The 27727-nt window shown below is 32.9% G+C and overlaps 1 protein-coding gene across 2 annotated transcripts in view; it reads right to left on the bottom strand.

The window, feature by feature from the left end:
• LOC110993295 (proto-oncogene tyrosine-protein kinase ROS) overlaps positions 1 to 27727 on the bottom strand; it is a 34549-nt gene extending 6822 nt beyond the window's left edge. For both annotated transcript variants that reach the window (XM_045634667.1, XM_045634668.1), the window contains exons 1-24: positions 27425 to 27727; positions 25060 to 25119; positions 12330 to 12389; positions 12025 to 12115; positions 11391 to 11611; positions 10280 to 10528; positions 9908 to 10055; positions 9429 to 9551; positions 8669 to 9002; positions 8124 to 8333; positions 7072 to 7473; positions 6691 to 6785; positions 6192 to 6330; positions 5368 to 5575; positions 4903 to 5092; positions 4272 to 4390; positions 3686 to 3884; positions 3274 to 3440; positions 2975 to 3159; positions 2329 to 2533; positions 1844 to 2113; positions 1376 to 1581; positions 336 to 1162; positions 14 to 151 (exon numbers count right to left, since the gene is read on the bottom strand). In XM_045634667.1, coding sequence (XP_045490623.1) covers positions 14 to 151; positions 336 to 1162; positions 1376 to 1581; positions 1844 to 2113; positions 2329 to 2533; positions 2975 to 3159; positions 3274 to 3440; positions 3686 to 3884; positions 4272 to 4390; positions 4903 to 5092; positions 5368 to 5575; positions 6192 to 6330; positions 6691 to 6785; positions 7072 to 7473; positions 8124 to 8333; positions 8669 to 9002; positions 9429 to 9551; positions 9908 to 10055; positions 10280 to 10528; positions 11391 to 11611; positions 12025 to 12115; positions 12330 to 12389; positions 25060 to 25119; positions 27425 to 27571 — 4993 coding nt within the window. In that variant the 5' untranslated portion in view covers positions 27572 to 27727. The remainder of the gene's footprint in view (positions 1 to 13; positions 152 to 335; positions 1163 to 1375; positions 1582 to 1843; positions 2114 to 2328; positions 2534 to 2974; positions 3160 to 3273; positions 3441 to 3685; positions 3885 to 4271; positions 4391 to 4902; positions 5093 to 5367; positions 5576 to 6191; positions 6331 to 6690; positions 6786 to 7071; positions 7474 to 8123; positions 8334 to 8668; positions 9003 to 9428; positions 9552 to 9907; positions 10056 to 10279; positions 10529 to 11390; positions 11612 to 12024; positions 12116 to 12329; positions 12390 to 25059; positions 25120 to 27424) is intronic.

Below are 27727 nucleotides of genomic sequence, written 5' to 3'. Positions count from 1 at the left end.
GTATAAAACTAACCTTTACGATGCGGTAAAGATGGTGAATCATCAGTTCGCCAATGAAGTTCGTACCATAAGCCAGGCTCAGGAGTCCACTCAACTCGAGCTAACACTGGGCTTAAAACTGTTCCCGTTACGTTCTTTGGCGCTGTTGGAGCTGGAACAGAATGCATAAATGTCAAAACACAATCGGCAAAATATTGCTCTACTTTTCAATCTCACTACTAAAATAGAAATTAATTGATAGACCATCATACTCTTTGGTATATTTAAAAGAATTCAACAGCGATATAAAATGGACAAGATTAAGAGTCGAAAAAAAATAGTTTTCATAAATGTACCTTCAGCTGCCGTCTGCAATAAGCACATGGGACCGACGATAGGCTTCATCTGATGCAATTTCGCGTAATAGTTGGTGACTTCAATCCTCACAGTGTAATTCGTGAATGGTTTAAGATCATTCAATATTATGTCAGTATTCGTTGTTGTTAAATGAAAACAAGAATCTCTGTCACAAGGCGTCGAGTCGTTGCTATGTAAGCGGTATAATACTGTGTATTCAGTTAATGTCATCTCGTATTCTAATTTGCTACAGTTATTCGGTTTTATTATCATTGGCATCTGCATTTTGATGCTGTTCGCTGAATTAGATAGTACTCGTGGTATAAGTTTTTCGGCATTCGGGAATAGGCAGTGTCTAGGCGGGTACGGTTGATTGGAAACATCCAATGCCATTATTTTATAACCGAAAGTGGACTTCACTTGGTCTATTTTGTTCTTTTTGAATTTGTTTGTATAGAATATAGACCTTTCTGATGAGTTGTACCAGTAAATGTATTTACTGTCAACAGTTAGGGACATCGGTATGAAGCCATATTTCTTTTTCTCAGTAGCATCAACGACTACTCTACAGTGACAACCCGTTATATCAGTTGCCACAATTCTATACATCCAAGGATCAATAAAGAAAATCTCAATATCAGTTGTCAGATCAATAACAAATGATTTTGCTATTTGAGGATTTTCAGGGCAATTACAGTCATCTCTGAAGTCTAGCTCTGAACTATCAGAGTAATTGAAGAATGGCCTCACATTTGAGCCGTTTATATTAGACGTCAACAGAGTCCCAAATCCCGTGTGATTACTTTCTTCATACCAGAATAATGACCTTAAATAATAAAAATATGTAAGAATTACCCCATTTTTGTATAGTTATTACAACATAATCTACTGGTTTATTTCGCTCACCACTTAATTACTATAATATATGTATTTGGACTAGAAACAAGCTTTGGATAAGGATATTAATTGCTTTAAAGAAACAAGTTCTGCGATAAGATTTTGTGATCAAAAAGCACAGATAACAAAAAGTTTAACATACCTCATAGAGGGTACAACTTGTAAGCTTTGTATTCGTTGTTGTCTATTAAGCACTCTTGCAATACGCGGGCGCGTGTTAGGCAGGCCCAAATCGGCTCGGTACACTACGTATGACTCTATGGATGCCCGCTCTAACTGTGACCAGTAGACCGATCGGCTAACCCAATCAACGCATATGCTCGTTGCTGTGCCATTTATGGATGTAAGCTGAAAGAAAATGTTTCATTGTTTGTATAATATAATCCGTCTCTACCTTTTTTAACTATATTATTACTATAGTATGGTTCCTACCTTATTCAGTAATAGTAGACATAATACAATAATTCCAATGAATACAAATATGTATAGAATATTCCACATTTAATATAATATCTTTACTATTTACAAGTATGTGCTTTATAGATTTGTTTTACAAATAGATACTTAGTAAAATCTTTTTAGTTCATCCTTGATTGAATAATTGACGTACCTTATAATGTCCACTGCCATTAATTCGTGAAGAAAAAATTTCTTCCAGGTCATTCACCCAATATGCAACATTTTCTTCGATGTCTATAGCAAAATCTAAGGGTATTCCAGTACTTTTAGGTATTATCTCACTATCACCCGTGCCTAGATCTATTATTTTAATAGTTTCTTGTGATGAAATCATTACTTTTGGAATTGGATTGATTTCATCTGAAAATGCCGAAACGATTTCGCTGTATTGGCCATAGCCTGCGTCAGTAAAAGCTCGAACCTGAAACCAAAAGCATGTTACAATGAATTATTAAGAATTGCTGTTTAAGTGACCGAAAGGGAACAAGTTTATAGTATCATTGTCTTTACGTATATATCAGTAAACTCTTTTAACCTAGTGGTAGCAGTGGTTGAAGTGGTTAGATAGAAGAGGAGGAGATGATAAAAGAGAAGATGGAAAAGATCTCATAACACGATTATATCTTGTCTACAAACCTGGAAGTAATATGTAGTGTTATGTTGCAAGTGTGTCAGCACAAGTTGCGTGTGATGCGGCGCTAGTCGGGCGGGCGCACACGCTGAAGGGGTAGCGGGGCGAGGGGCGCGGGGAACGGCCCAGCACTGCGCCTCATAACCGCGTATTATGCCATTATTTCGACGTGGGGAGGCCCAGCGGAATATTGCACGCATTGTACCATCGCTGAAATATTTTACATGTCAAACAATACAAAAACTATCGAATCATACGAGGTTTAGGGCCTGTTTCACAATGTCCGGATAAGTTCCAAATAAGCTATTTATTACTTATTGGAACTTATCCTACATAAATAGTATTTTTGCGTTTTACGACTGTCAGATAGCGCTATACGTCATGAAATTCGAAGAAATTCGATTCGATTTATTTGGAACTTTTATCTTTCGAATAATTTATGTGTTGCATAGCTATTTGGCACTTTATCCATACATTGTGAAACAGGCCCTAAGTTAGTTTAATTCCTATTTTTTTGTTCATGTCGTTAGTCAAATCCAATCTTTTGATTTTATCTAATTTAACTTAAATTTCCTATGCGTTAAAACTTTATTAATAGACGTTTAATAACTTTCAAAATACTTAAAATTATATAAGTTTTGGGATAATTACCTGTGCCTGTGTACGTAAAGTCTTGGCGTAGAGGGAGCGGAGGGCTGGGCCTGTGGTGTACGTAGTCTCGCACGTGCCCCCGCGCCTCCGCCCCACTGAGTATGCGCACGTACTGATACCTCGACTGCGCTATATGGATCTATACTACGCTCTGCTACCTCTACCCATGACGTGACTACAGTTTTCTAAAAAAATCAATATAAATATAAATAGAGCTCTTCATTATTTTTCTTTTTATCAAATTACTTTTCTTAATCTTTTACCCCTTGGTGTCGTAAGCAAAATTGTAAATGACTTACCTCAATTTTATGATGGGTCGGAAACGAGAGACTGACGTCATAATAAACTCTGCTACTGTTGACATTGACCTTCGATGCCGGAGCCCAAGTTACGTTGAATTTGTCCCATGTGCCTTCCACTGCTATTGTGGAAGCATTTATCGTTTCTGGTATCGCGATTATCGACTCTGGAAAAGAGTATGTTACTAATATAAAAAAATAAGTAACTGGGAATGCTAATGAAATATCCGATTTTAATTAGGATCAAATGTACCTACACTATGACCATATAGTCTAAGTTTAGAAATTATTGTTACATATACAGATTTTATAGCTCGGTTCATTGACTACGCAGGATCCACTTAACGACTCACATTAATTCTTGTTATCCTAAAGAAGCCAGCTGGTGTCTTACATTTGAATGAATACTTACCGCTGTTAGCATGTAATGTAGGATCTCTGACAGCGATAACATGCACTCTTGGTATCAGTTCTGCAGTGTATTTTCCCGCAAGGTCTGAGACCACAGCTCTTGATGCATCCTGGACCCAAACTAGCCGCTCGCTAAAGTAGCACAATGGACCCAGTGTGGCTGTGCCTGAGAGGCGACTGACTAGAGTTCCGGTCACCTGCTGCAAGAATTATTCATTAGTTTTTTTTAAGTAACAGGAGGCAAACGGGCAGGAGTTTGACTGCGTGGCCGTCCTTTAAATAATGCAATTCAATTTCAAAGATTCTTAATTATGTTGCGAAAAAATACATTAATTTCCTGGAATTGTTACATTGGCCCTGAAAATAACTCGGCCACGTGATGTATTAGGTTGTGTTACTAGGTTCAATTATCGAAAGTAATTATTTTGCGATGGAACACAACTTAAACAAGATGTTTAACTTGATGTCTAAAATAAAAAAAATACAGATGCAAATATGTATCTGTACCATGTATTGATATGCTTCAATCAATGATTCATGGTAATATAAACTCCGAAAAAATGAATTAAATGTAAATTTGTACTTACCTCGTTAGCACCAAGTGATATCTTGTCAGCTGTGACAGCTCTGTGAAGTTCTGACCCATCATAACTTCGTACAAGCCAATAGAGCCATTTATTTTCTAAATCAGCTGTTAATCCCATCACTAGAAGAATAATAAATGTATTTGTAACTTACATAATAGATAAAATAAAATCTATATCTGTATAAATTATGTCACTTTTTTGAGAAATGTGCGTCTACATTTCTCAAAAAAAGATTTAAGCGCGCATCTAATTTTAATTTTTTTTAAACTATTTCATACAAATATTTTACCATGCTATTTACGTTTATGTATCATTAGTACTTAGATTGGTTACATTACAGTTGCTGCACTGTAGGCTTATTAAGTTATCTTATCTGTATAAAACATTACGAACGGTAAAGGTCAAATATTTTAAAGATTTTGCATGTCGTAAAAACTTACATCCTTAATTATAAAAAAACTATAAGTCTAACTACACAATTTTCACTAATGTATTGATCTCTTTCTGTTGTATTTACAGACAACAAGAGAGCAACGAAAAGACAGAGCGGAAATTTGTAATTTGACGGATCCGAGAATCAGGGTTAGTTTATAAGCATGTTCAAAACGTTGCTAACAAATTCATTAATAACCTTGTTTCCCACTAAAGAGCTGTGCGGGATAGTAGATAATTTTATTTTCGCCATTTAATCTCGCTGCTTCCACGGCATGGCCCGTGTTCCAATAAATATAGGCTCCTAGAGAATCGATAGTTAATTCTTTGGCAACAGTCACAATGGGTACTGGTTCTTTGTTACTGCCATCGAAGTTACTGCGAGTTATCTAAAACAATATATTTTATTAACCAATCTATGAAAAATTGGTATTTCAAATCGTTTACGCAAATTTCAGATTTTAATTTAGAACAATTTACCGATGAATTCGTGCAATTATACATTGTTGTTATTAGAATTTGATGATTACGCATTTATAGGTATATTTTATTTTTATTTTTGATCGATGAAGGAATTTATTTATATTTATTTCGTTCGATTTTTTTAAGAATTGTTTCTGAATATTACGGTAAACATATATTGAGAATGTCAAAAACCACTCACCAATTGTTGTTTCGGATTTGACCAATAAATTTTCTTCCCAACCCAATCAACCGCTAGACTGCCTACATTATCCATATTGGGCATAAAACCTTTGCCATGCGTTGTGGAATTGTACCACATAACAGTTGAAGCGTTGGTTACTAAGTAGAGCTGGTCTCGGTACCAGGATATATCAGTTATGTATAGGTGCTGCAGCTCCAGATAATTACTGTAATTAAATGAATATGTTCAGAACGTTCGAAAAGAATTCGCTTGAAACATAAATTGTATGGAAAATTAAAAAGTTAAAAACGTATATAAATAGTTCACTAATATGTAGAAATTGCCGTAAAGCTTACATTAATATTATTACTTATACTATGAATGGGCTTAAGCAACGACATCTATAAGTCAGTTAATTATTCAGTCAGTCAGTTATTTAATTAGTGGATCCGAACGACATCCTGCACGATATTTCATGCGATTAGAATATTAATCAAAGTATGAAAATACCGTCTTCAGTGCCATCTGCCGGGCTGTTTTGTGAAAAACCAACCAGGCCACCACCCAAACCGTTACAAAAATTCATTAGATTCGGCCCAGCCGTTTAAGAGTATTATACTTATAAAAATACAGATAAATGTGACTAACAATAAACAAATAATTTACAATAAAATAATATTACAGGTATAAATTGAGATGTAAGTTAGATTAAACAGCACACGGTGGGCAAATTTGATTGAAATCGGTTAAGTAGTTTTGGAGTCCATAGCGGACAAAAAACTTGACGCGTAACTTATATATTACTTTTATAGGATTAGTAAAATACATAAAAAGTTATTTACCGATCAATCAAGGTTTGCAAATTATCTCCTGTTAAGTCCGTTTGGAGAAGACCGTCGGGGCCAGACCACAATAAAGTGCTTTGTAGAGTAGTCGGAGATGACTTTAACGTTTTACCAATAAATTCAGATGACCACGGGCCTGGAACATGAAATATTTTTTTAACATAGTCCAGTGATATTGCTTTATTGATTATAGATTCTAGAAGAATGTAGATTTTTCTTTATTTTGATGTTTATAAAGGCGCTTCAATGTTAATTTCGAAAACGATAAATAAAATTAATATTTATTTATACGTTTTAAAACTATGTGTACTTATGCCTAAAAATTTACGAAAATATGACATCACAAATCTAACACACATACACATACTCACCAATTATATTAGAACATAAGCACTAGTAGTCAAAGAAAAAAAAAACAAACAACCAACTAATAGGAAAATACTACGCAAATGCCACACACTACACAGATTAGACCCTTATTAGGTGTTATACCTACCTGAGCCAGATTGGGTGACGGCTGCGATCCTTATGACGTACTGCGTATCTTGCTCGATATTGTCAACGATGTGCGTTGTTTCGTTAATATTTTTACTAAAAAACAAAACACTTAAGTTAAAAACAAAATTTATAAAAAGCCTTTTCGAGATTAAATAGTCCAATTGGATGGTTCCTTTTTGAGATATTTAAAGACAGCAGATAATAAAGGTTTTCAAAACGAAGGGCCCTCGCGGCCATTTCGCGTGATTAAGACATATATTTTTTTAATTTAACTTCTACACATAAATTATCACTGTATCACGTTCATTTTATCTCTTCTTTGAAGTAGTCTTCATTAATGAAGGTCGTGCCTGTCTTGAGAAGCCATAACAATACTTACATGCCGATAGTCTCGCCGGTAATAACATTCGTTAATTGCAAATGAAAAGTCCACTGTTGCCAAGCTCCTGTTCCCTGATGACCCAAAAGATGTGGGGCAGACCAGGAAACCTTCGCCCTGTTAATCCCCATCACAGCCTGAACCCCTAACGGTGGATTAACAGGAACTGGAATCGGCTGACAACTCCTCAAAGCCACCAGAACTTCCCTCATTGCAATGGTCTTAGTGTTATATGTTACGGGATACTCGTTGTGGAAGTAGCTGTCTCGTTTAGGATGATATTCCTCCATTAGGATTTCGTTTCCATTCGTCCAGTAGAAGAGTCCGTTGGCATATGCTATAGACCGTGGTGAGAAGAACATTGGTCGTTGTGTGTTGCTGCGGAAGTCTGACACTTCACGTCTGAAATGTAAATAAAAATGCATGTACACTTTTTGCTTAGAGATTCTATATATACTCTATATTCTATGCTGCTACTCGCCTGTCATTCAGTGGGTCTGGTAAGTATTTACAGCCGGCATATTTTCTTTTTATATATGCTGTATTCAGGGTTATTAGGAATTCTACGTATTGCCGTTGCAGTGACAGTGGTGACTATTTTTCATAAACGCAAAAGTGAACCATAATATTTCATGTCAGGTTTTTCTAAACCGAGTCTAATTTTTTTTATATATACCTAATTATGATTTATCACTATTTTTCAATAATATTTTAACAATATATTAAAAGATGCAAGACGAAAAACGATATCATAATTTTTTTTGAGATTTTTATACACTAAAATGCCCTAAATACAAAAAAACCGTTATGAATCTTGATTTTTTAATTAACAACCGTTTTTTTAGCTCTCCATCAATAAAAAACAACTAGGAACTTATTTTAAAGAAATTGAAAAAAGTTATCATTATGGAAGCAATCGGATACTCGCTTCGAACTAAACTTTATCCGATCGTTGGTAGTTTATTAAAATTACCATAAATTTAATTAAAATACTCCCAAAGTAAATTAAACAAAAATACAAATTTATATCAGAGTATTAATCTTAGTCTTACCCGTCCAAAGAAACCGCCAGTACTGTATTCCTTCTTATATGAGTAACAAGAAGTCTAAAGTCAGCGTGATCTACAGTAAAGGCGCCAAGGTTTGCATCGTATACTATTTGTTTTGGGCGGCAATCGTGTTTGACGCCGTTGGAGATGTTAGCCAGATCTAACCGGTATAATCCCCCACGCTCTATACCTCTTAGAGCCCAAAAAAGATAACTGAAAAAAAAGGAAAATGTTCTCGTTGAATTTATGAAATTAGTTCAAAGTTATAAGTAGAGCTCGGGACTATAATCGTGCTATGATTGTGCCTTTGGAAAAGTTTAAGTATTTTTATAGTTTGTTGAGTTGGTTGCGTAATTCTAACATTGCGTGGCAAGCTTTGGTATCCAAAACAGCTATTTCTAGTACTGCCGCTTAATGCAATAGATGATAGAAGATATAAACTAGAACACAATATGTCTAAATTTAGTCGCATTCGGATGTATATTTTATTTTTAAGAAATAAAAGATTCAAGTCTTTCTTTATTTCCGTAGACATATTATTGACTTACCCGTTATAAGCATCCACTTCAAAGTGTATGGGTCTTGAATTAAAACCCGATGAAGCTACAATACCATTTTTACCATCAAAGTCGCATCTCGATATTATCCAACTGGGATATAGGCTGGAATTCGTTATGTTCGATCCCTTAGAATAATAAACTTCACCAAGCACATATAAGTGTTGGTTAAGCCAATCCACTGAAAGGTCCAAAGGCTTATAATCTATGGTTTTTGGGGATAAAATAGCTTCCGGTGGAGTTTTCTTTGATAAAGAGCTTTTGTAAACGAATCCATTTGATACAGATATAAAAAGATTGTCGCTGGATACATCAACGCCCACTCCTGTAAATAGATTAACGTATTACATATGTATTAAATATATGTATAAGTTAACGCTACGCGTTGGATGTATTGTTGACACGGAAAACGTGAGCTAAAAATATTTTTCTTAAATGAATACAAGTCTCATATAAAATAAAAACCCTTTTTAAATTAAAATTAATTATGTAAATAAATATATTTTTTTTTCATTACATTTTTTTTACATTTTATTACTAGTCAATTTTAGTACAGTAATTGTTGTACGACACGAAGCTTTTGATTTGCCTATGAAAACGAAACAAATTAAACAAATACAAAAATCAGAGGCCCAGATAAAAGTTGAAGGGCCAATGGTTTTTTAATTGTTGTAATGCAATGAATTATTAAAGGCGATTGCCCAAAATCACAATCTCAACATTAACTAAAAATTATTAATATTCCAGTTACCTGTAATAATATGCTCCGTACTGTATAACTCTTCAACTGGGTCCGACAACATATCGTTAGCGGATGCTGCAAGAATATTATGTTCCCCTCCCAATATAAGAATTGGCTGTTGTGATGGAACAGCTGAAATTTATAATTTAAGTATTGTAACATTTCAGTAAGAAGAGCCCTTATTTGATGTTCCACATTCAAAAATATAAATGTATATTCCAGGTCCAAAATGTAACCGAACCGAGTCATGTAACAAACACCACTTATTTACTATTTTCTTTTTAAACAGTATTACACTTATTAATAAAAGTTTATTTACACCTTTATACCGTCTCTTGGTGGATACGAATGCTCTAAAGAATCCACCCATGTACCATATATTAGAATTAACAAATGTCATGAAAAATTTCCATCAAATTGAATTTTTACGTATAAACATATGTGGAGGCTAAAATTTAAAATTTGGTTAATTCGTAACTGTAACTTACAAGTAGGTAAAGAGGGTGTAGATATAAGCACATAAGCTCTCGGTCCCTCCCCAACAGCATTCCGCATTGCTACCGACACGTTGTACTGACGAGCTGGTGCCAAATTTTGAAACATGTAGAACAAATTTTTGTTTGACGCTGGCATATCCTAAAGAAATATTTAAAATAAAATCAACATTCATTTGTTTATGTAGGTAATTTAATGTACACTTATGACCGTCAGTAAAAAAAATTTTGGTTCTAAGTTAATTAATAGACTATACGTAGAATTTTATTAGTTTTTATAAATTTCCTGTAAGTTGCGCTAAATATAAAGAAGCGAAGAATTTAATAAAAAACACTGATATTTAAATCTTATTGAAAAATACTAACCTCCAAAACATCAATAGTGTTGGGTTGTGTATCAGCCAGTCGTAAGACATATGATATTATCTGGCCATTGGGAAATGGTCCTGGCTCCCAGGAAATAGCAACTCTGCTTGAGTCTGGTGCAGCAGCTCTTAAAGATGCAGGTGCAGAACTCGGTTTACCACTGTCTGACGTCAATATGACAACTGATGGTGCTGAATAAACAGGCTCACCAGCGCCATTCCGACCCGAAAGAAATATTGCGACACGGAACTGGAAATATATATAAATTATTATCTTTTACATAAATCAAAATGAATCGCTGAAATGTATGTACACACATTGTTTCCGAGGTGCCCGTTATTCATCATCATCATCAAAATCATCCAGTTGGAATGATTACACATAGTTGCCTTTTGTTTTTAAGATATGTGTAGTTTTGTAGAGAAACAAAAAAACAAAGGTTTATTCTTCGAAAGAATTCAAAAATAATTATTTTAATTATTTTCTTCAGTTTCTTGAATGGGATTGTTCCCAACCTCCAACCCATTCAAGAAACTGAAGTAATCCGCTTTCATATGCACGTGCCATCCGCCCTCATAGGAACGATATGGTACGAATTTCTTGGTGAAATCGTCCTCCCTGTTAATCTGAAGTTTTAGACTAAAGTTGCAACCAAAATCTTTAAGACGTGAGAACATATGTTAAACTAAGTCTAGGTGGATTGGTGCTTCAGAATCACCAAGAAAGTTTTTAATGCGCCAAATGATTACCATGTATGGGACTGGGTACTAACAAAAGTTTCGACACGATTTGTGTATTTTCATGCGTAATGTTTGATACCAATTAGATTATTATTTTGTATTATCCTTTAAGTTGCCTTATTAGATTATTAATACAGTGTAAACTTAATATAGCGACGTTGAATTGACTGCATATATTCTCGCATTTTGGTCATAAAAATATACAACTTATAACTGAAATATAATTATTTGCAAAATCTATAGACACTGTTATTTCAAACTCAATGCATTCATAACAATAGTAAGCGGTGGGAGACATTAGAAATACAGTACAGTATGCAATCAGGGTTTTCTATGTCAAAAGACAAAATCCCAAAGTAGAATAAACTTACTCGATATTTGGTATACGGTCTCAAATTTTCAACGTGGATAATGGATCTATCCGAATGACTAGAATTGGAATAGTATTGCCAGCTGCCAGGTAACTCCTCGTATCTCCATTGAACAAGGTAGGTGAGATTTCCGAGGTTTGGCGCTTCCCATACTAGCGATAGCGACGTCGCCGTTAGACTGTCCGCCACTAATGCTGGTGAGGGAGGTGTTCCAATTAAGTCTGAAAAGAAATAAATTTACATTCGTCACTGTTAATTTCCAAAATTTTCGAATTTACTTTAACATTAAAAAAATACTAATAAGTATTTTCTTTAGAAATTAAAACACAAATGGGAGATGAGGTGTGTTTTTTGGTAAAATTTCTTTTCAAAACCATCTAAATTACTCGACGGTATTGATCATAAACTTAAAACAATCTTATTATGTCATAGTCATTCACGGACACAAAGTTCTACTTGCCTCTAAACAATATATTTTAAAAATATACACCGATTGTACTTAAAATTTTACTTTGTCATTACCTAAAAGACAATACAATGTTAATTGAAAAAAAAACAAGACTATCAGCCACTTTATAAATCACCGTTCTATAGATCTATACATATGAGGTATATCATAAAAAATAACTCCTACCTTTTAGCATTTGAAAATACGTGTTAAGAGCTTCATTACATCCCATCACGCAGTACAATTCTCGCGAGAGAGCGGCTTCTGAAGTAACATTCTGAAATCAAAACAGCATTAAGATTCTAGTTTCGTGGATCTCTGGAAAAGAATGAAGCATGCTTAGAAGGTAAAAGAAATTATTGAATTTGCTATATGTATATCAATAAAACAGATGATAACACTTATCAAACAAAGAGGGGATCTTATAAATAATTGATTTTATTATATAAAATAAAAAAATAAACGATTGTTAGTTATCATTTGATACTTACACAAGCTGATTGACAAGATACATCCAAACCTTCTAACCACAGGCTGCACCCCATTCTGCACTGTAAAAAGTAAAGTCTTTATTAATTTAGTTTATGAAGCGGAAAACGATATGGGTTAAGCGGTGTGAAATGGATTCAGAACAGGTTCACAGGTAAAACTTCTGTATATAGTTTGATATTCAATATAAATGGGACTAATCGAAAGTATATAGATGGACTCTAAACCAATAATTTATTTATCCAAGATTAAGTATATACAGTCCAAACCGTATACGACGACATACCGGTTATCTTGACCAAAATGAAAGGTGAGTTCTAGTGTATTAGATACTTAATAACAATGTTATCTGTTTCGACTATCGATTTGTAAAACCAAATATGAGTAGTTCCTTCGATGTCGAGTTTTAACGATATATTACATATAACTGATTTTGACTGTGATATTTTATAATGTTATCTCAGTATGCGATTTTTTGTACAAAATTCATATGAGAAATAAAGTTATTCTAACCTTTTATAATTTACGGCTACGCAAACTCTTCTTCTACTCTATGGTCATGTATTTTCACTCTCCTAGAACCTACTCGACATCGACAGATTTATTACTAGTTGTTTGCACTCTCCTCTTAATAATGAATGTGATTTTTGTAAGATTTCACTCTCAAGTAATGGAATTCAGGAAATAAACAAAAGAATAAAACAAAATGAGTTTGAATTGTGACATTTGCATATTGGCGTTAACTGTTTCTCTACGGCTCTGAATAAAATAAACTCTAAAATAAAATTTGCTCTAAACTCTAAAATTTAAAATGTTCTTTTCGTTGTAACATTTTGGTTTGTTAACAATTCAAAATTTAATCTTCATTAGTGTAAATAATCCAAGTTAATCACACGTTTTAAAATTAGTGATGACATGATAAACAAATGACGTGACCGTGTTTACCATAATATAATTTCCTTCAATTAAATCGACACCGTACGGGCTCTAATAGGATTAAAATTAGATGTAGGTACTATTTCGATATTATAGTTGTTAGCGAACAATCTAGTGTTCTCTGACATAGCAATTGTATTTCATTTATTGTAAATTTCTCAGGATTCAGGAAATAACTAAGTAAAGATTTCAGGATTTGCTACTCCCTGTACCTTTTTATGACCAGATGAATCCCCATAAGACAACATTAAAATATTCAAAAAATTTATATATTTAGAAAACTGCGAGCACATAATTTTACAATGTATCGATTATATTTTTTACAATCATTCTAACATACGATCAAAACAAGACAAAAGAATTCAGATCAATAAAAATAGGCCAAATGTTTTGTTTACAATTGTTTTGTAAATCGTCGAATGAATTTTGCGCCTGTTTACGCCACGTGCACATGGGACGTCTAAAAACTAAACTCAAGTGCCGTGTCATTGGCTCTGTTTTACGTTTCTAACGTATACAGGAATTAACAGGATCGTGAGAAGGTGCTTTTAACGGACTTTTACGGTCGAGAGGCGGCCTTTACGGGTGGTGATTTAGTCATGGCAGGTGCCTCGACCTATTTAAAGACGACGGGTGTCTTAGTATATATTTAAAGTAAAACAAAGGGCAGTATTTTTTTTAATTAACATTTATTTATATACAGTGTAAAGTATGTTTTAAAATTACGTTAAAATCTGCAAAAGCGGAGGAAAATATTAGGTATATAAATTTTAGGTGTTTTTTTTAAACTTATTTACTAAAACTACATAGCTTTTTTTAGAGCTTAAACGACTTAAAAACGCATTATCCCATTAAGCACAATTAAGTGAACAAATTTTTGTATCACATAAATTACAAACTCAGTGGGCGTTCTTCGCTTTAATGAAGTTATCTATTCGTTAAAATGTCATAATATTAGTGGATAGATAAAGCAATTTACATAAATTAAGTATGACCCATATTTATTTCAATAATATATTTTCATTTGTATTATTTATTCCTTTTATTTTAATACATAATCTAAATGTTTTTTGTAATACTTATAAAACTCTTCAAACTTATATACTAGTATTGGATATAGCATGGAATATAAGTATGTATATGACATATAACGTACATATATGTCATAAACACGAATGTAAAGTTCTTGAAACACTTTTAGCAATCGCAGACGGCGATGACTCGAAACGTCGAAAGTTGTTTAATAAAATATTCATTATAGTTTTCTATGTAATATATCTTAATATTCATTATGATTCCATTTATATTTTTATATCTGAAATCATTGAAATTGATGAAAAATGATATCTAATACATAACAATATATTCAATGTTATGAAAAACTCTTTTATTGAATCAATTGATTTATTTGAAATAAAATGCCATTATCAGTATTTACACTTATTACTACATATATAACAATACACACCTACATGTAGCCAGTCGTATAATGCTAAAAGGATCAGTGCATTTTGTTTTGGGTGCGTAATTGTCTGGGTCGAGACCTCGGACGCACAATCATTAGCGCGATCTGGGGCACCTGATTCACCAGTTAGCACCACGTACGGATTATCCGACAATTAGTGTGTGAACAATGTTATGTATTTATACTTAACAGTGCTTAATAAGGAACAAATAAATTCTTAATGTGCTTAGGCGTTTGTAGAAAATTGAGGAGAATAATGCATAAAATTGCATATATATTGCTTTGTTATGATCATGCTATTAACATGGCAACTTTGAAGAGGTTTGTTTTTTTTTCTGATAAACGTTTAATTAAACGCGAATAATATAACACAAAATATGTTAGTCGATCGAGTATTTTTATTTAGTTCTTATTTTAAAAGGATGCCAGTTATTATGCGACATATATGTCACTATTAATTCTACAGTTAACATGGCCCTTCCGCCATAGACGGTTCACTTGTCACAACATCACGCCTAGCGAACCCTTGGTAGGAACGGATGGACTCATTTCACAATAAAAATGTATTAAAACTCCTGCCAGGTTGAATTTAAAATAATATCATAATTGAGTAGTATTGAAAGTACCCATTATATGTTTTCAGCGGAAATGTAACAGATATATTATTAGGCTGCATATGGGACATACTTTAGTCTATACTTACTTACCTTATATGTCAACTTGACATATTGGGTATGGTATGGATTTATGTTAGAGCTTATACTGTGAGCTTTACTTTTTCTAATCTCGTTTGACGTTTGGCAGCTTTTTGTTAATTCGTAAACTTAATTATCACTCCCCCTACATTTTTTTATTGGCTCGGATCTTTATGAAATTAAAATATTCAGTGGTCATAAACTCGCTTAGTGCATTATCGTCTAATTAAGCAGCATCCTGTCTCGTGCCCTAATAATAACAAAACAATAGTTGCTCCCTTTAGACTCATTAAAATTGTCGTTGTAGTTAATTGTTGGAACAATTTCGGAAACCGGCTCGGAAGTCCAATTGGGAGCGCGCCGGATGCAGGGCACTGTGAAAGCACTCCATGCTTTCGAATGCTTCATCATCAAGTAATTGAGCTTTCAATTATGATTATACTCTTATCATGTGATACTTCGAGGCGGTCAAAGGGGACTTTGTTTAAAAAAAAGTTTAATCGATCAAGTTTGCTCGCATATTCTGTTCAATGATGGAACTGTTTATTAAAATTAGATATTTTAACGTCCTGCTGTATTTTAGACTACACTGTGTGTATTACTTTGTTGGTAACTATGACCATTCATTTCCATTATTAAAAGTTGGCATGGGTGATAACTACAAACTGCTGATTTGCTATCATAGCTCATAAATGACTGTAGGCGCCAGAGGATAAATGACGATCTGTTTTTCTAACTCAATTCGTTATTGACCTGTGATAAACTCTGTGTATCTCAGTGTAACCCATATAGTTATATTTTATTACACGCGGTAATCACCCGTTCGTTCTGTGGGAAACGCGTGTAACCAGTCGTAAATGTTACCAATACTAAGAACTTTAAGTACTCTGTAAAATTAATGATCTAATAATTGATTAATAACTTGAATTAATGTACGGAACCCTAAAGTAAGAATAACGCTTAAAATGTAGGTACTGAGACTTGACCCATCAGAAAGTTAATATAAAGATAGGCTCATTTAAGGCAACATTCCCAAGAATTAAGTTTCTTCGTTACGGATTTACAGTCAGAATAAAAGAAATGTTAAGTGAGTTTTTTCTAAATTTTTAAAACGTCTTGATTACAATACAACAGACAATATATAGTTATGCCATTATATAGACTTTAAATTTAATTCTTTCACTCATTATTAATTCACATCCCCTTCCACATACCACACACCCACATCCACTAAAGTTGTTACTTTAGTTTAGTGATAATAAAACGTTATCTCTTTGTATATTTTCTATCCGCGATGGAAGGTTGGAGCCTGTTACCACAGGACTTTTATAGCCTATAATAGGCACCAGCGTCTCAGAAAGCTGGTCAATACCAGCATATAAATGTAATGATTTTTGAAGATGCAAATAAACCGTATTATTATTCAAGTGAAACTTCTTTAGGCGCCTGAGGGTAAAATTTTTACGATACGTCACGAATATTTTATATTATATATTTTCGCGATTTTTGTAAAATAACTATTCTAGTATTAAAATAATAAATTTTCTATCTCTATGAATATATTAAAAGGATGTTCGTACTGCCAAGTTAAATTAACACAGATTTAAATGTAAAATGTGTGCAGGTCACGCGCGGGCCCACGCCAACCGCTTGGCTCTGGCAATTGGATAATGAAGGGACAAATTGGGACCCACCGTCATGTTCCGCGCCCCAAGAGCACTCTTGTAACTCTAGTGTACTTAGATGGCCTTTAGGCAAAATGTTAGCCATTTATTGACGGTAACTAATAGAGCATAGATCAAGCTTAGTTAGCAAACATTCCTTCTGCTTACATACATAATATACAAAGCAACATGAAAACGTAATTCAATACAATTACTTTCTATTAATCACATTTAGATAGTATTGGTTAAGTTAGATCAGTAGAACTTTTTTAATATAATAGAAAGAAGGCAGGAGGCTCAACTAATGTTCAGTCATACCGCCGCCCATGGACACTCAGAGACCACAGAGGGCTTATAGGTGCGTTGCCGACTTTTTAAGAATTTGTACACTCTTGAAGGACCAAGTCAAATTGGTTTACCTAAACTCAGTGAGCTGGCTCGACATAGTGGTTCCACATCTTTATGAAATGGGAATGTAGTTACTAACAGCAGTCTTTATTATTCCGAGCGTCAAGCCTACGAAGAGCCAGCCTACAAAGGTTCGGTGCATTCCTTGAGATCATCACAATACTTAGTAGTTAGCACTATTGAAGGCGATGGCGCATCGTTCTATTTTTACCCTTCACTGAAGCCGTTGAGAGTCCAATAAATGGGCAATAAATCAAAACACTCCGTACTTAAGTGCACTTGCGACAATTTCACTGGCCGGATGGACGCATTAAGTTTAAGGATCTCTGCAAATCGGACAGCAGTTTTGGTGACAGAAAGAGACTTAGGTACTAACAGAAAGCAAAAGTACTAGTTATTATTAGTTTCGAATTCAAGAAGGTGGCGAGGTGATACAGAAGGAATTTTGCAATCTTCTTCGACGTCCGATGATGAAATTCTGCTACTTAGAATTATTCTAAATCATATTTTTAAGTAGTTAAACGTAATGCGCGTGTGTAATTATACGTAATAATATAACTCGTATTTAATTTTTTGAAGTTTTTTTTCTACGTTCTGAACCTCTGAATCAAACAAATAATGTTAAATTCAAAGGTTGTAACGGGCAGGCATTAGAAATGTTAAATGACCGCGAACACGAGCGGAGAGTGGTTGATATAATGAGGAAATAGGAATTAGCGGGCGACGATACAGAATGCACTTTATGAATGTAACCAGAGTTAGTTCATATTATGGTTGAATATACAACAAAACTAACTTTGAGATTTTATTGAACTCGCACATAAATGTTTCTTGTTTAATATTTATATATTGTTCTATTAAAAAGATCTTAGCAACCTTTTTCTGTATTGATAAACGCGTCTCTGGTAACACTCGAGCCTTGAGCGCTGTCAAAACTGTCATAGTTTATCAAATATCAGTATATATATATATATATATATATATATATATATATAACACTACTCTATACCTACACTATAATGCTACTCTAAATAATTCACATATAAAAGTTCAATATATTTTTTAAATGTTTCTGGGTCCTAATTGCATCTCTCTATATAACCATAACTATCTAAGTCAGTCTAACTATTTTTAGCCTAACACCTGCCCTTAGGCTATAATTAACACGACTGAGGTCTTAATTTTAACAAGGAAATGCCTACGCGTCTGTCTTTGTCTTGATATAGATTAGACTTTAATAGACTACAGAAATGCTAGGATAAATGGCCAGATTAAGCTGTCTGTGGTTTCATTAACGTTAACAGCTTCACATTATTACGGATGAAATTCCTAACGCATTATTTCGAATATCATTACTAAGATAATGTATTTATACGAAAACATTGTTCAGATTTTTCACATTCCGCGTGGAACCCGAAAATAAAGGAGTACCTTTAGCTAATAAAGTCAGAGAAGTGGGTTTGCTTCCACCAATTCGCTTTACGGGATCTTAGATAATGTGATGTCAACAAAATCATAACTTATGTTAAGTAGACACCAAACCAACATACAATGAAAACCATAATCCCCTATTATGATAAAATAAAATCTTAAGAAGTAAAACGAATCCAAATCTTACAACCGAAAGTAAACAAAGTTAATTGGTAAAATTAATGAAAGGGCCGAGACGAGTGCAGTTACACGCATATTTCAATTAGTCGTTGTAATTACTTAGGCGCGATAACCGATTCATGATGCCCTTTCTTATGAAAGCCTCGTATGACGTCATATCATAATTTGCACTTCATTTACTTCAAAGGTACGGTCAGCATACACAAACTTAGACTAGACACAAACTATCATAAATTTAACGGAAGGTGATTCTTAACAATATCACACGAATTTTTGCTATTAGCTTAATTACAGCATTTTTGGTACGAAATCCAGCACATCATAAGCGGATTCGTAGCCACACTTCCGCAGATAATCAAAAATTTTAATAGATTTTAGGGATGAAGTAGGCCAGGTCTACGGAAAACTACAAGGAATAAACAATATAGAAGCTTATTTTTAAATACGCCGAGCAAAGTAAAAAATGGAGTTATTTGAATTTCACGACATTATTACAGTAACTAAAATCTTTTTTGTCAGTTTTAGTGTTTATTAGTAAAACATCCGACTTTTACCCGACTTTGAAAATTGAAGGCATTTTATATTGAGAATAAAATAACTTCGCTGATACAGTGAAAAACTTTATTTATTTACAATTGATATGTATAGAATTTTATAAATCTTTAAATATTCATAAGCCTAAGCCACTGACCGTTGTGATTATAATTCCGTTGCATTATTGTTTTGATGGTTGTGCTCTACTGACTTTACGAATAAATTATTTAAATGATTAGTAAGTTACAGAATATTTAAACGTGGGAATACGTTCGAGACCTGTTTCGAGTTGAGGGGTTGCAATTAATTAAATGTTAAACTTATACACTCATAGAATTATGTAAATATGTTTCCGATACCTATCTAAATAGAGAAAAATTTACAAACATACAAAATAAAAATTGACGCGCTAGAAAAACTTGTTGTCAGAAAAACATGTGTTTATACAACATTTACACAATTAAAACGATTCTTTCAGAATCAAAAAACTTAAATTGTCAATGTTTTTGCTATGAGCTGCAAAATTCACTACGAAAAATAATATTTTACTAAAAAAATCTTGTAGCATATATTGTCTACATTAATAGGTATTCAAATATACCAGTTGTATAAAATGTTAAATAATGTACACAAAATCTTATAATATTATGAACTCAATTGAAAAAGAATATTACTGTTTCTCACATAAATAAAACCATTGACTAACTTCCGATAGGGAAATGGTCATTTCCGAACACAATGCATTGAAGCGACAAAATCGGTGTAATTCCTCTACTGACAACAGGTATTGTGGGAATATATTTAAAAATCGAACAGTGTCATAGAATTTAACATTGTGAGAAGAGAGCAGCGGACTTTATTGCATGGACTTTGTATTTTTGACACTTTCCTTTAATTATTTGGAAAGCCATGATAGGAGTAAAGGTTTTGTTAACAAATTTCACACGCAAATATAATTTTACATGTCGGTGATGCTACAACCTCTTGGTTTTGGACTCTGATATCTGTATCGTGATATTTATTCTTCTTCTATCTTATGTCTATTGACAAGAAAGTGTCTGTGCCTGACAAACGCTGTTAATTTGGGCTGTTAAACCTCAGGAATTGTACTTGTTATTTTGACATTAGTGTGAGTGTTAATTGTGCACGTAGAAGAGTCCATTAGCTGTGATTCGAATGCACCAACTCAGGGTTGAGAGACGCCCAAGCTGCAAGTCACTAGGCCAACAATTTAAAGAACTTACGTAATCCGCAGTTTTGCCTGTATTTTTTTAGTATTAGTAGGTACCTTAACCTTGAGTAGTATTGTTATTTTATACTCTAGTTAATATAAAATAAATAATAAATAAATAAACAGTATTATATTTCATGCTGTAAACTTTAATAAATAAATAAAAATACTCCTCAAACCATAACTAAGTTGTACATAAACTTAATAAAACTAAAACAATATTAAAATGTAACCAGAATATCTTTATTGCTGCTAGCATTAATTATATACATATACCCTTACCATACGCATATACGAAACATAAATACATTTATAATCCTTTGGTTCCTTTTTTAAAATCGTCTGAGGATAAGCGGCTGAAATTGCAATTGTGCAGATTTTTATTCGGGCTCGATCTGATATAACGTACTCTAAAATAGATCCGAGGGGAGCTGGCAACTAGCAGCTTCCTTCCTGCGACCATCCGGCGTCGACTCTCACGCGACCCCCATTCACCATAGCAAAGCGTATGGTGTACCATCTAATAACACAGCTTCCTCAACTTTACATTGATCCGCGGGTTAACAACCTGCTCATTGCAATTTATTGCTGCACAATTGGCAGTCGGTTTCAAGGATTAAGGGAACATTTATTTTACTAAGTGATTGGAGTAAAAATCGTCGTGTATACTGTATAGTATTGTCCTTTATTAACATAGCTTTTACACATTTAATGAAAACACTTTTTTACCGGATTGAAGCTATGTATGTATCACGAAAATGGAGGACACCGTGAGCAATTTCTGCAGAAACCCTTCATTTTCATCATTTTACCAACTCCGGGGAAATAAATACATATAATACAACTTTTTCTACCGGTCACCGTGACCACGCACGCTGTAAAGCACGCGAAACGTCGGATAAATTTAAAATTATGTTAAATAATTATAAGTTTACAATAATACATAGCTTCAATCCGATAAAAAAGTGTTTTTTTTAATATTGTTGTGTATTAAAAATTATATAAAACCTCTATAGTAAATTAAATGAACACATGATTATAGTTTTATATGGTTTTTGGGAAACATGTTTAAAGTCGATTCCGTTTGAAATTATTTTTGAAGTAACAGATATTTCTAGCGTTAAGCAGAGCCAAGATAATATAAGATTAAAATAACAAACAGGAACTACAATTTATAAACAAGTAAGAGAAAGTAACTAAGCTTGTTTTAATCTTTTACACCTTAATTGCGCTGAACGATTTAAAACATTGTAAAGTTTAAATAAAAATGGTTATGTACTCAAGTAGGTAGGTATAAAAATAACAGTTTTGATATTAGGTATATACAGTGACACCCATTTATCTTAAACAATGTAACGTTAAGAAAACAAAACTATAATATGTATTATCAATTATTTATGTTATTATTCTCTTGGTAACTTGAAATATAGTTTGTAAATATACTCTGATATGATGATGTTTTTTTTTTAATTTCGAACTTCCAGTCAGCCAGTCTAAACTAAGCTTTTACAAAATTGAAAAGCATGTATAAATTAGCTATAATATTAAAATTCATATAAACTGCAACATATTCTAACAAGTCAATTGAGTATATTGGGAGGGTACGCGCCCCATCTTACCACTTAACCGACGGTTTTTGCGTCACGCTCCCTAAATTGAGCTAAACTGATAATTTTGACATTAACCAGTAGTAACTGTCAGAATTTGGCGGGAACGAGCTGTTTTATGTCTGTTTATGATGGATGCTTTTTTTGTTAGATATGTATGTTGAACTAAAACTGATATTAATTTAATTTATGTCAATAAATAACAACCACAATTAAAACATCATAGAAATATACAGTTATATCAGGTATTGTGAAATATTAAACCTATTTTAAAATACTCTCACGAGTTCTGTTCTTTATATACATACCTATGTTAGGACAACAAGACAGAATACAACCAGTTGTAATATAATATTGCATTGTACTAAAGTAAAATAACACGTTCATTTCGAATACACCTGTATTTGATATTGTATTATTTTAATTTTTAAGTCTTGTAAAACACAAAGCAATACATTTTATGGAACAAGTAACGCTTAGTACGAAACGGAATCACATTTATTTCAGATCTATCATCATTGATATTTAATATCCAAATTTCAATTTAGCTTTTCTTTAGAAGCTTTTATGTATAACAACAATTGTTAAAATAACGATGAATTTGTCTATATATTTTGTAAGGGGTCATCTGATTATACATTAAGCGCCAATTGTAGCACATCGAGGAAAAAAATTATCTTAATGTGCATAAATATCTGTGACATTATTTATGTTTTTGAAATTATATTCATTATATTGTAATCATATCATATAAAAAGGTCATGTAAACAGTAAGTTGCGATTAAATTATCGGCAATTATAGAAATAGGTAATTATTTTTGTATGACAATACCAAAGGGGAGTAGTAGCCTCCTTGGCACCTTCTATCTGTCATTTTATTGGAGAAAAAAACGCACTATTAGGTAACACAGAGACCAGTTTTAGCGCTAAATATGACAACCGTTATGTCAAATACAAAATATCCAATATGGCACGCGGTTAGAAGTGCGACATGCATTAGTGAGATTATCTGTTCGAGATTCAGCTAATTTCAATTGTAAAAGTTATTTATTATTTTTATAACAAATATTAAATTGTTAAATTTAGTCTGAAAGCTACATTGTGTAACATTAACCCAACGAGCAAGTGAACATCGTTTAACCCAACTACATAATGGTTACCGCCATTTTCATTGACAATAGAGACTGACGGATTAAATTGTGCTCTACAAGTATTATAAAGTATTCTGTGCTGAGCTGAATAGACATTATGTTCATTCATATGTGAGAGGTCAATCTTTAATGATCTTTGGATGATTTTAAAACGAATATTGACGATTATGGTCAACTTATAATGTCTTAACAAAATAATTAATTTGTGTGTAAAAATTATAAATTCCTTAAAAAAAATATAAGTAACTGACTCTATACCGCATATAAAATATATTTTTTATTTGTATTGGCATTATAATAACAGCATTAAATTAAGGTTTAAAGAACTTCATTTCTCATTACAAAAAAAAAATATTTAAATGAGAAACTTAATATTAATATGTATATACGAGCGAGATACACGTCACCATTAGCCGTCTCAATTTATAACTTATTTTTAAATCACACGTGTTATGTGTTAATTTAATCTGCATGGTCATGATTGTGGATTGATATGACGAAAATTTTTAGATATCAGTACTATCAAATCCTAGTACAACAATTATGCAAATATAAAAACTTTTTATATTAATGGAAAAAAGAAAAATAATAATTTCCCAGCAGATAAGTTAGCTAGAGTCGTTAGATACGAAGTTATACATTGTCGCCTCGACCAGCGCACATTATGTGTGAAGACTGATATCAATATAATTATTCATACTGCACACAAAATATTAAAGTTTTATGCAACACATATATGTATGTATAACCAAATAAATTTGTTATCGGTCGGCTACAAATTTATACATAAGCCTTTTCAATATAAAACGTTGCATAAATCGTTTCCGTTAAGTCGTAAAACTTTCGATAGTTGGGTAATACGATATTTAAATAAAAGTAAATAAACACCCTCCTTATCAGGCATTTGTTTACGGCCAGTGCGAGCCATTTTTATGACATATTTATGCAGAATTCATTTACGACTTTTATCGTTCAGTGGGAGTTAATTAATAATTATTTAATAACACTTTAATGTCCATAACGAAGAATTAGACCATCGGGGCAGAAATTGTCATTGTGATGGTCAATTATTAAAATTGGAAACAATCGAAAGCTACTCCGGTTTTATTTTCATTTTCATTTGTTACTATTAATTTTTTACTGTATAAAAAAGTAACGCCATACACTCAGAATCTAATTTAATAAAATTTGACTGAAGATCATAAAGGTCTCGGGCGGATATTAATCCTAGCCCTAAAGCCCTTGGCTATGCAATTACCTACTATTAAACAGGTAAATCTATCAGTCCTGCGTCTGCTCTCCTAATACCTTGTTTAACTACTTCGCATGGAATGGAGTGATTCGTATATAGTGTGAAGTCTTGCCAAGACTGAATAAAAATTATATTTAATATAATTAATATTTTATCTATTATTTTGATAAAAACATACTTGTTCAACGCTGCAGTCGGAGCCACAATTGACGTCGAAGTGACCCTCCCCGGTGCGATTCTGAAAGGAAATCAAACCATCAAAAAACACCGAAGTGCACAAAAAATACAACAGGTTTTTTTTTTAATAATCAGGTTGAACATCCACCGGAGACCAGGCTAATAGCTTCCGGCGTGACTGCGCACGCGCAGCGAAGCGTGCCTCCACTGATGGGACATCGAGATTTTGTTCTATATCTCCATTAATAGCTGAATAACATTTTATGTATGAAACTATTATAGGAAGCAAATAGATTAGATGCATTATATAAGAATTGTGAATTGAGTCGACTCTACAGTAACATCATTAGTAACGACCGAGACTTGATAATAAAAAAAAGCCTCTCTACATTGTTTACTTTAATAAATATATTCGATTATAGCAGATTAACAGTTAGGGGTCCTGGGTGATGATAACATTATAATTGTTGGGTTTCAAATCAGTAATTTATTTATTTATTTTATTTAAGTATTCCTACAGCTAAGCACTAAACAATATTCAAACAATTACATTACACACAAAAGCCAAAACGGAATAGACATTGAAACAGAAACATAAAGCACAGTTTTACAAAGCACAGTTGTAAGATTGATTGATTGGTAGATTAAAATATATATATATATTTAATATGAAGGAACAAACAAAGGCATTATTACCAAAAGATACCTGAGTTTTTTAAATATTTTTTAAAGAATTTTTTAGTCACATTAAATATATTGATTTGCTGGTAATTTATGTTGTAATCTGTAGGTATACGATACACAACCGAGTTTCGTAAATAGTTGGTCTTAGAACGAGGAATTTCGAATATGTAATTGGGTTTGCCTTGTATTGTGTTGTAATGTCTCCTATGTTATTTTCACGCATTTTTGTTGGAAGTAGAAAAAAAATAAATAAAATAAACTCCAACGTCCAGTATAAGCAATATCAGAAGAATTTACAATTTAGTAGTTTTCAAAACCTCCATCACTCTTCAATACTGTAACGTAAATATAGTGATTGTTATTAAAATCTATCAGTAACTGAACGTAAAAATTCCTTTTTTGCGAGCGTGTGAGCGGAACTTGTGCGGTTGTCCTGCACTTTTCTGGTTTCTGTCTTGTAATGTGATAGCCTTAGGCGGCTACAATTTTGGAATCATTTAACCTTCAAAAGTTTTTGTGCTTTGATTGGTACGAAAAAGGACATCCGAAAACCCTTAAGGCCGTGCAAGTAGATGAATTTACTAATTAAAAGCATATTAGGGTCTGGTATACAGAAATTATAAGAAACATAACGAAACTTTTTGTGGTGGAGAAAAGTTTGTATGTCTTCATTTATTACCACAGTTTAAAAATGGTTTGTGTATCTTCGATTCTTACCAACTTACTAATCCGTCACTATAGTACCTTGTATAAGTGGTTTTTTTTCAATTTACATAAACAATAAAGGACATTACCGAATTTGAACTTTCATATTATTATTTAAAAAACTGACATAAACTTCTATTTTCTTATTTATGTTGTTACATTGACATAAATAAGTGCTTTTAATTAATTTTACCTGATTATCTCAAACTGCATGTTAATTTGTTAATTTATATTAATTCTTATTTCATTTAATTCGCGGGTATAATTTAATAGTAGGTAATAGAGTACGTCTATACTTTTTTCGCTATTTAATACTTAAGAATGTTTATGTTTGAATTTAGATTAAGGACGCCAATTATCAATTGAAGGAGAATATCAAATATGTAGACACGCGGTTCTATATTTAGCAGTTTTGTTGATTACAGCCGCTAGCTAATTGTCAACAATTACTTGAGCGTTGAACTGACGCAAACGCACTAATCCTTGCGCCTTTAAATGTTGCCTTTATTTATCAATAAATTAAATTCATAAATATTTTTATTTGTGAACATTAATACAATAATTGTCTGGAAATAACAAGAGTTCATTTATCAAACGCATATTTGCACCAGCCAGAAACAATAAATACTGTAGAGTATTAGTTTGTCCTATAAAACGTTACTCTTCTCTAGCACTCTTGAGTACTTAATAGTATTTTTTAAATAAGTAGGACGATGTCCATTTTACACGCTAATAGGTCTTAATGGATTTCGACTTATTAGATTGTTTGTTTTTCTCTTAAGAAAAGGAAATATTTTTATGTTATTCGTAAATAAATGTAGTTAATGATTGCCAATATTAGTTTGGTACTTTTGTGTCTCTTGTAAATAATGCATTTAGTTATTAATTAGGTACGAATGATAAAACTCTAATAAATAATTATACCATGAAGGGGTAAGATTTGTTGACGAGATAGCAAACAAAAACAACATTCTAACCTGAAACGGGCATTTTTCGCTGCATCGCGCGACAGCTTCCGCTCCAAATTTCTCGGTGATGGAACTATAATCGCAACCAATTGTCCGGGCGGACAAAGCCAATCCCAACAACACTAGGCATTTGTGCCAATTCACCGGCGGACTCATTGTACCCTTGCGCTCACTCGATCCCACAAAACATTATTTATCACAACATAATTAACCATATAATCCCACACAGTCCTAGAAAAACATGTATCTTCCGTAATTTAAATTTCCCGCTTTGCGACCGAAGTACAAAATATATGCGCATGCGCAACGAAA

Source organism: Pieris rapae, chromosome 3, assembly GCF_905147795.1.
Source record: "Pieris rapae chromosome 3, ilPieRapa1.1, whole genome shotgun sequence".
Lineage (NCBI taxonomy): Eukaryota > Metazoa > Arthropoda > Insecta > Lepidoptera > Pieridae > Pieris > Pieris rapae.
This window is presented reverse-complemented; position numbering and strand designations above follow the sequence as displayed.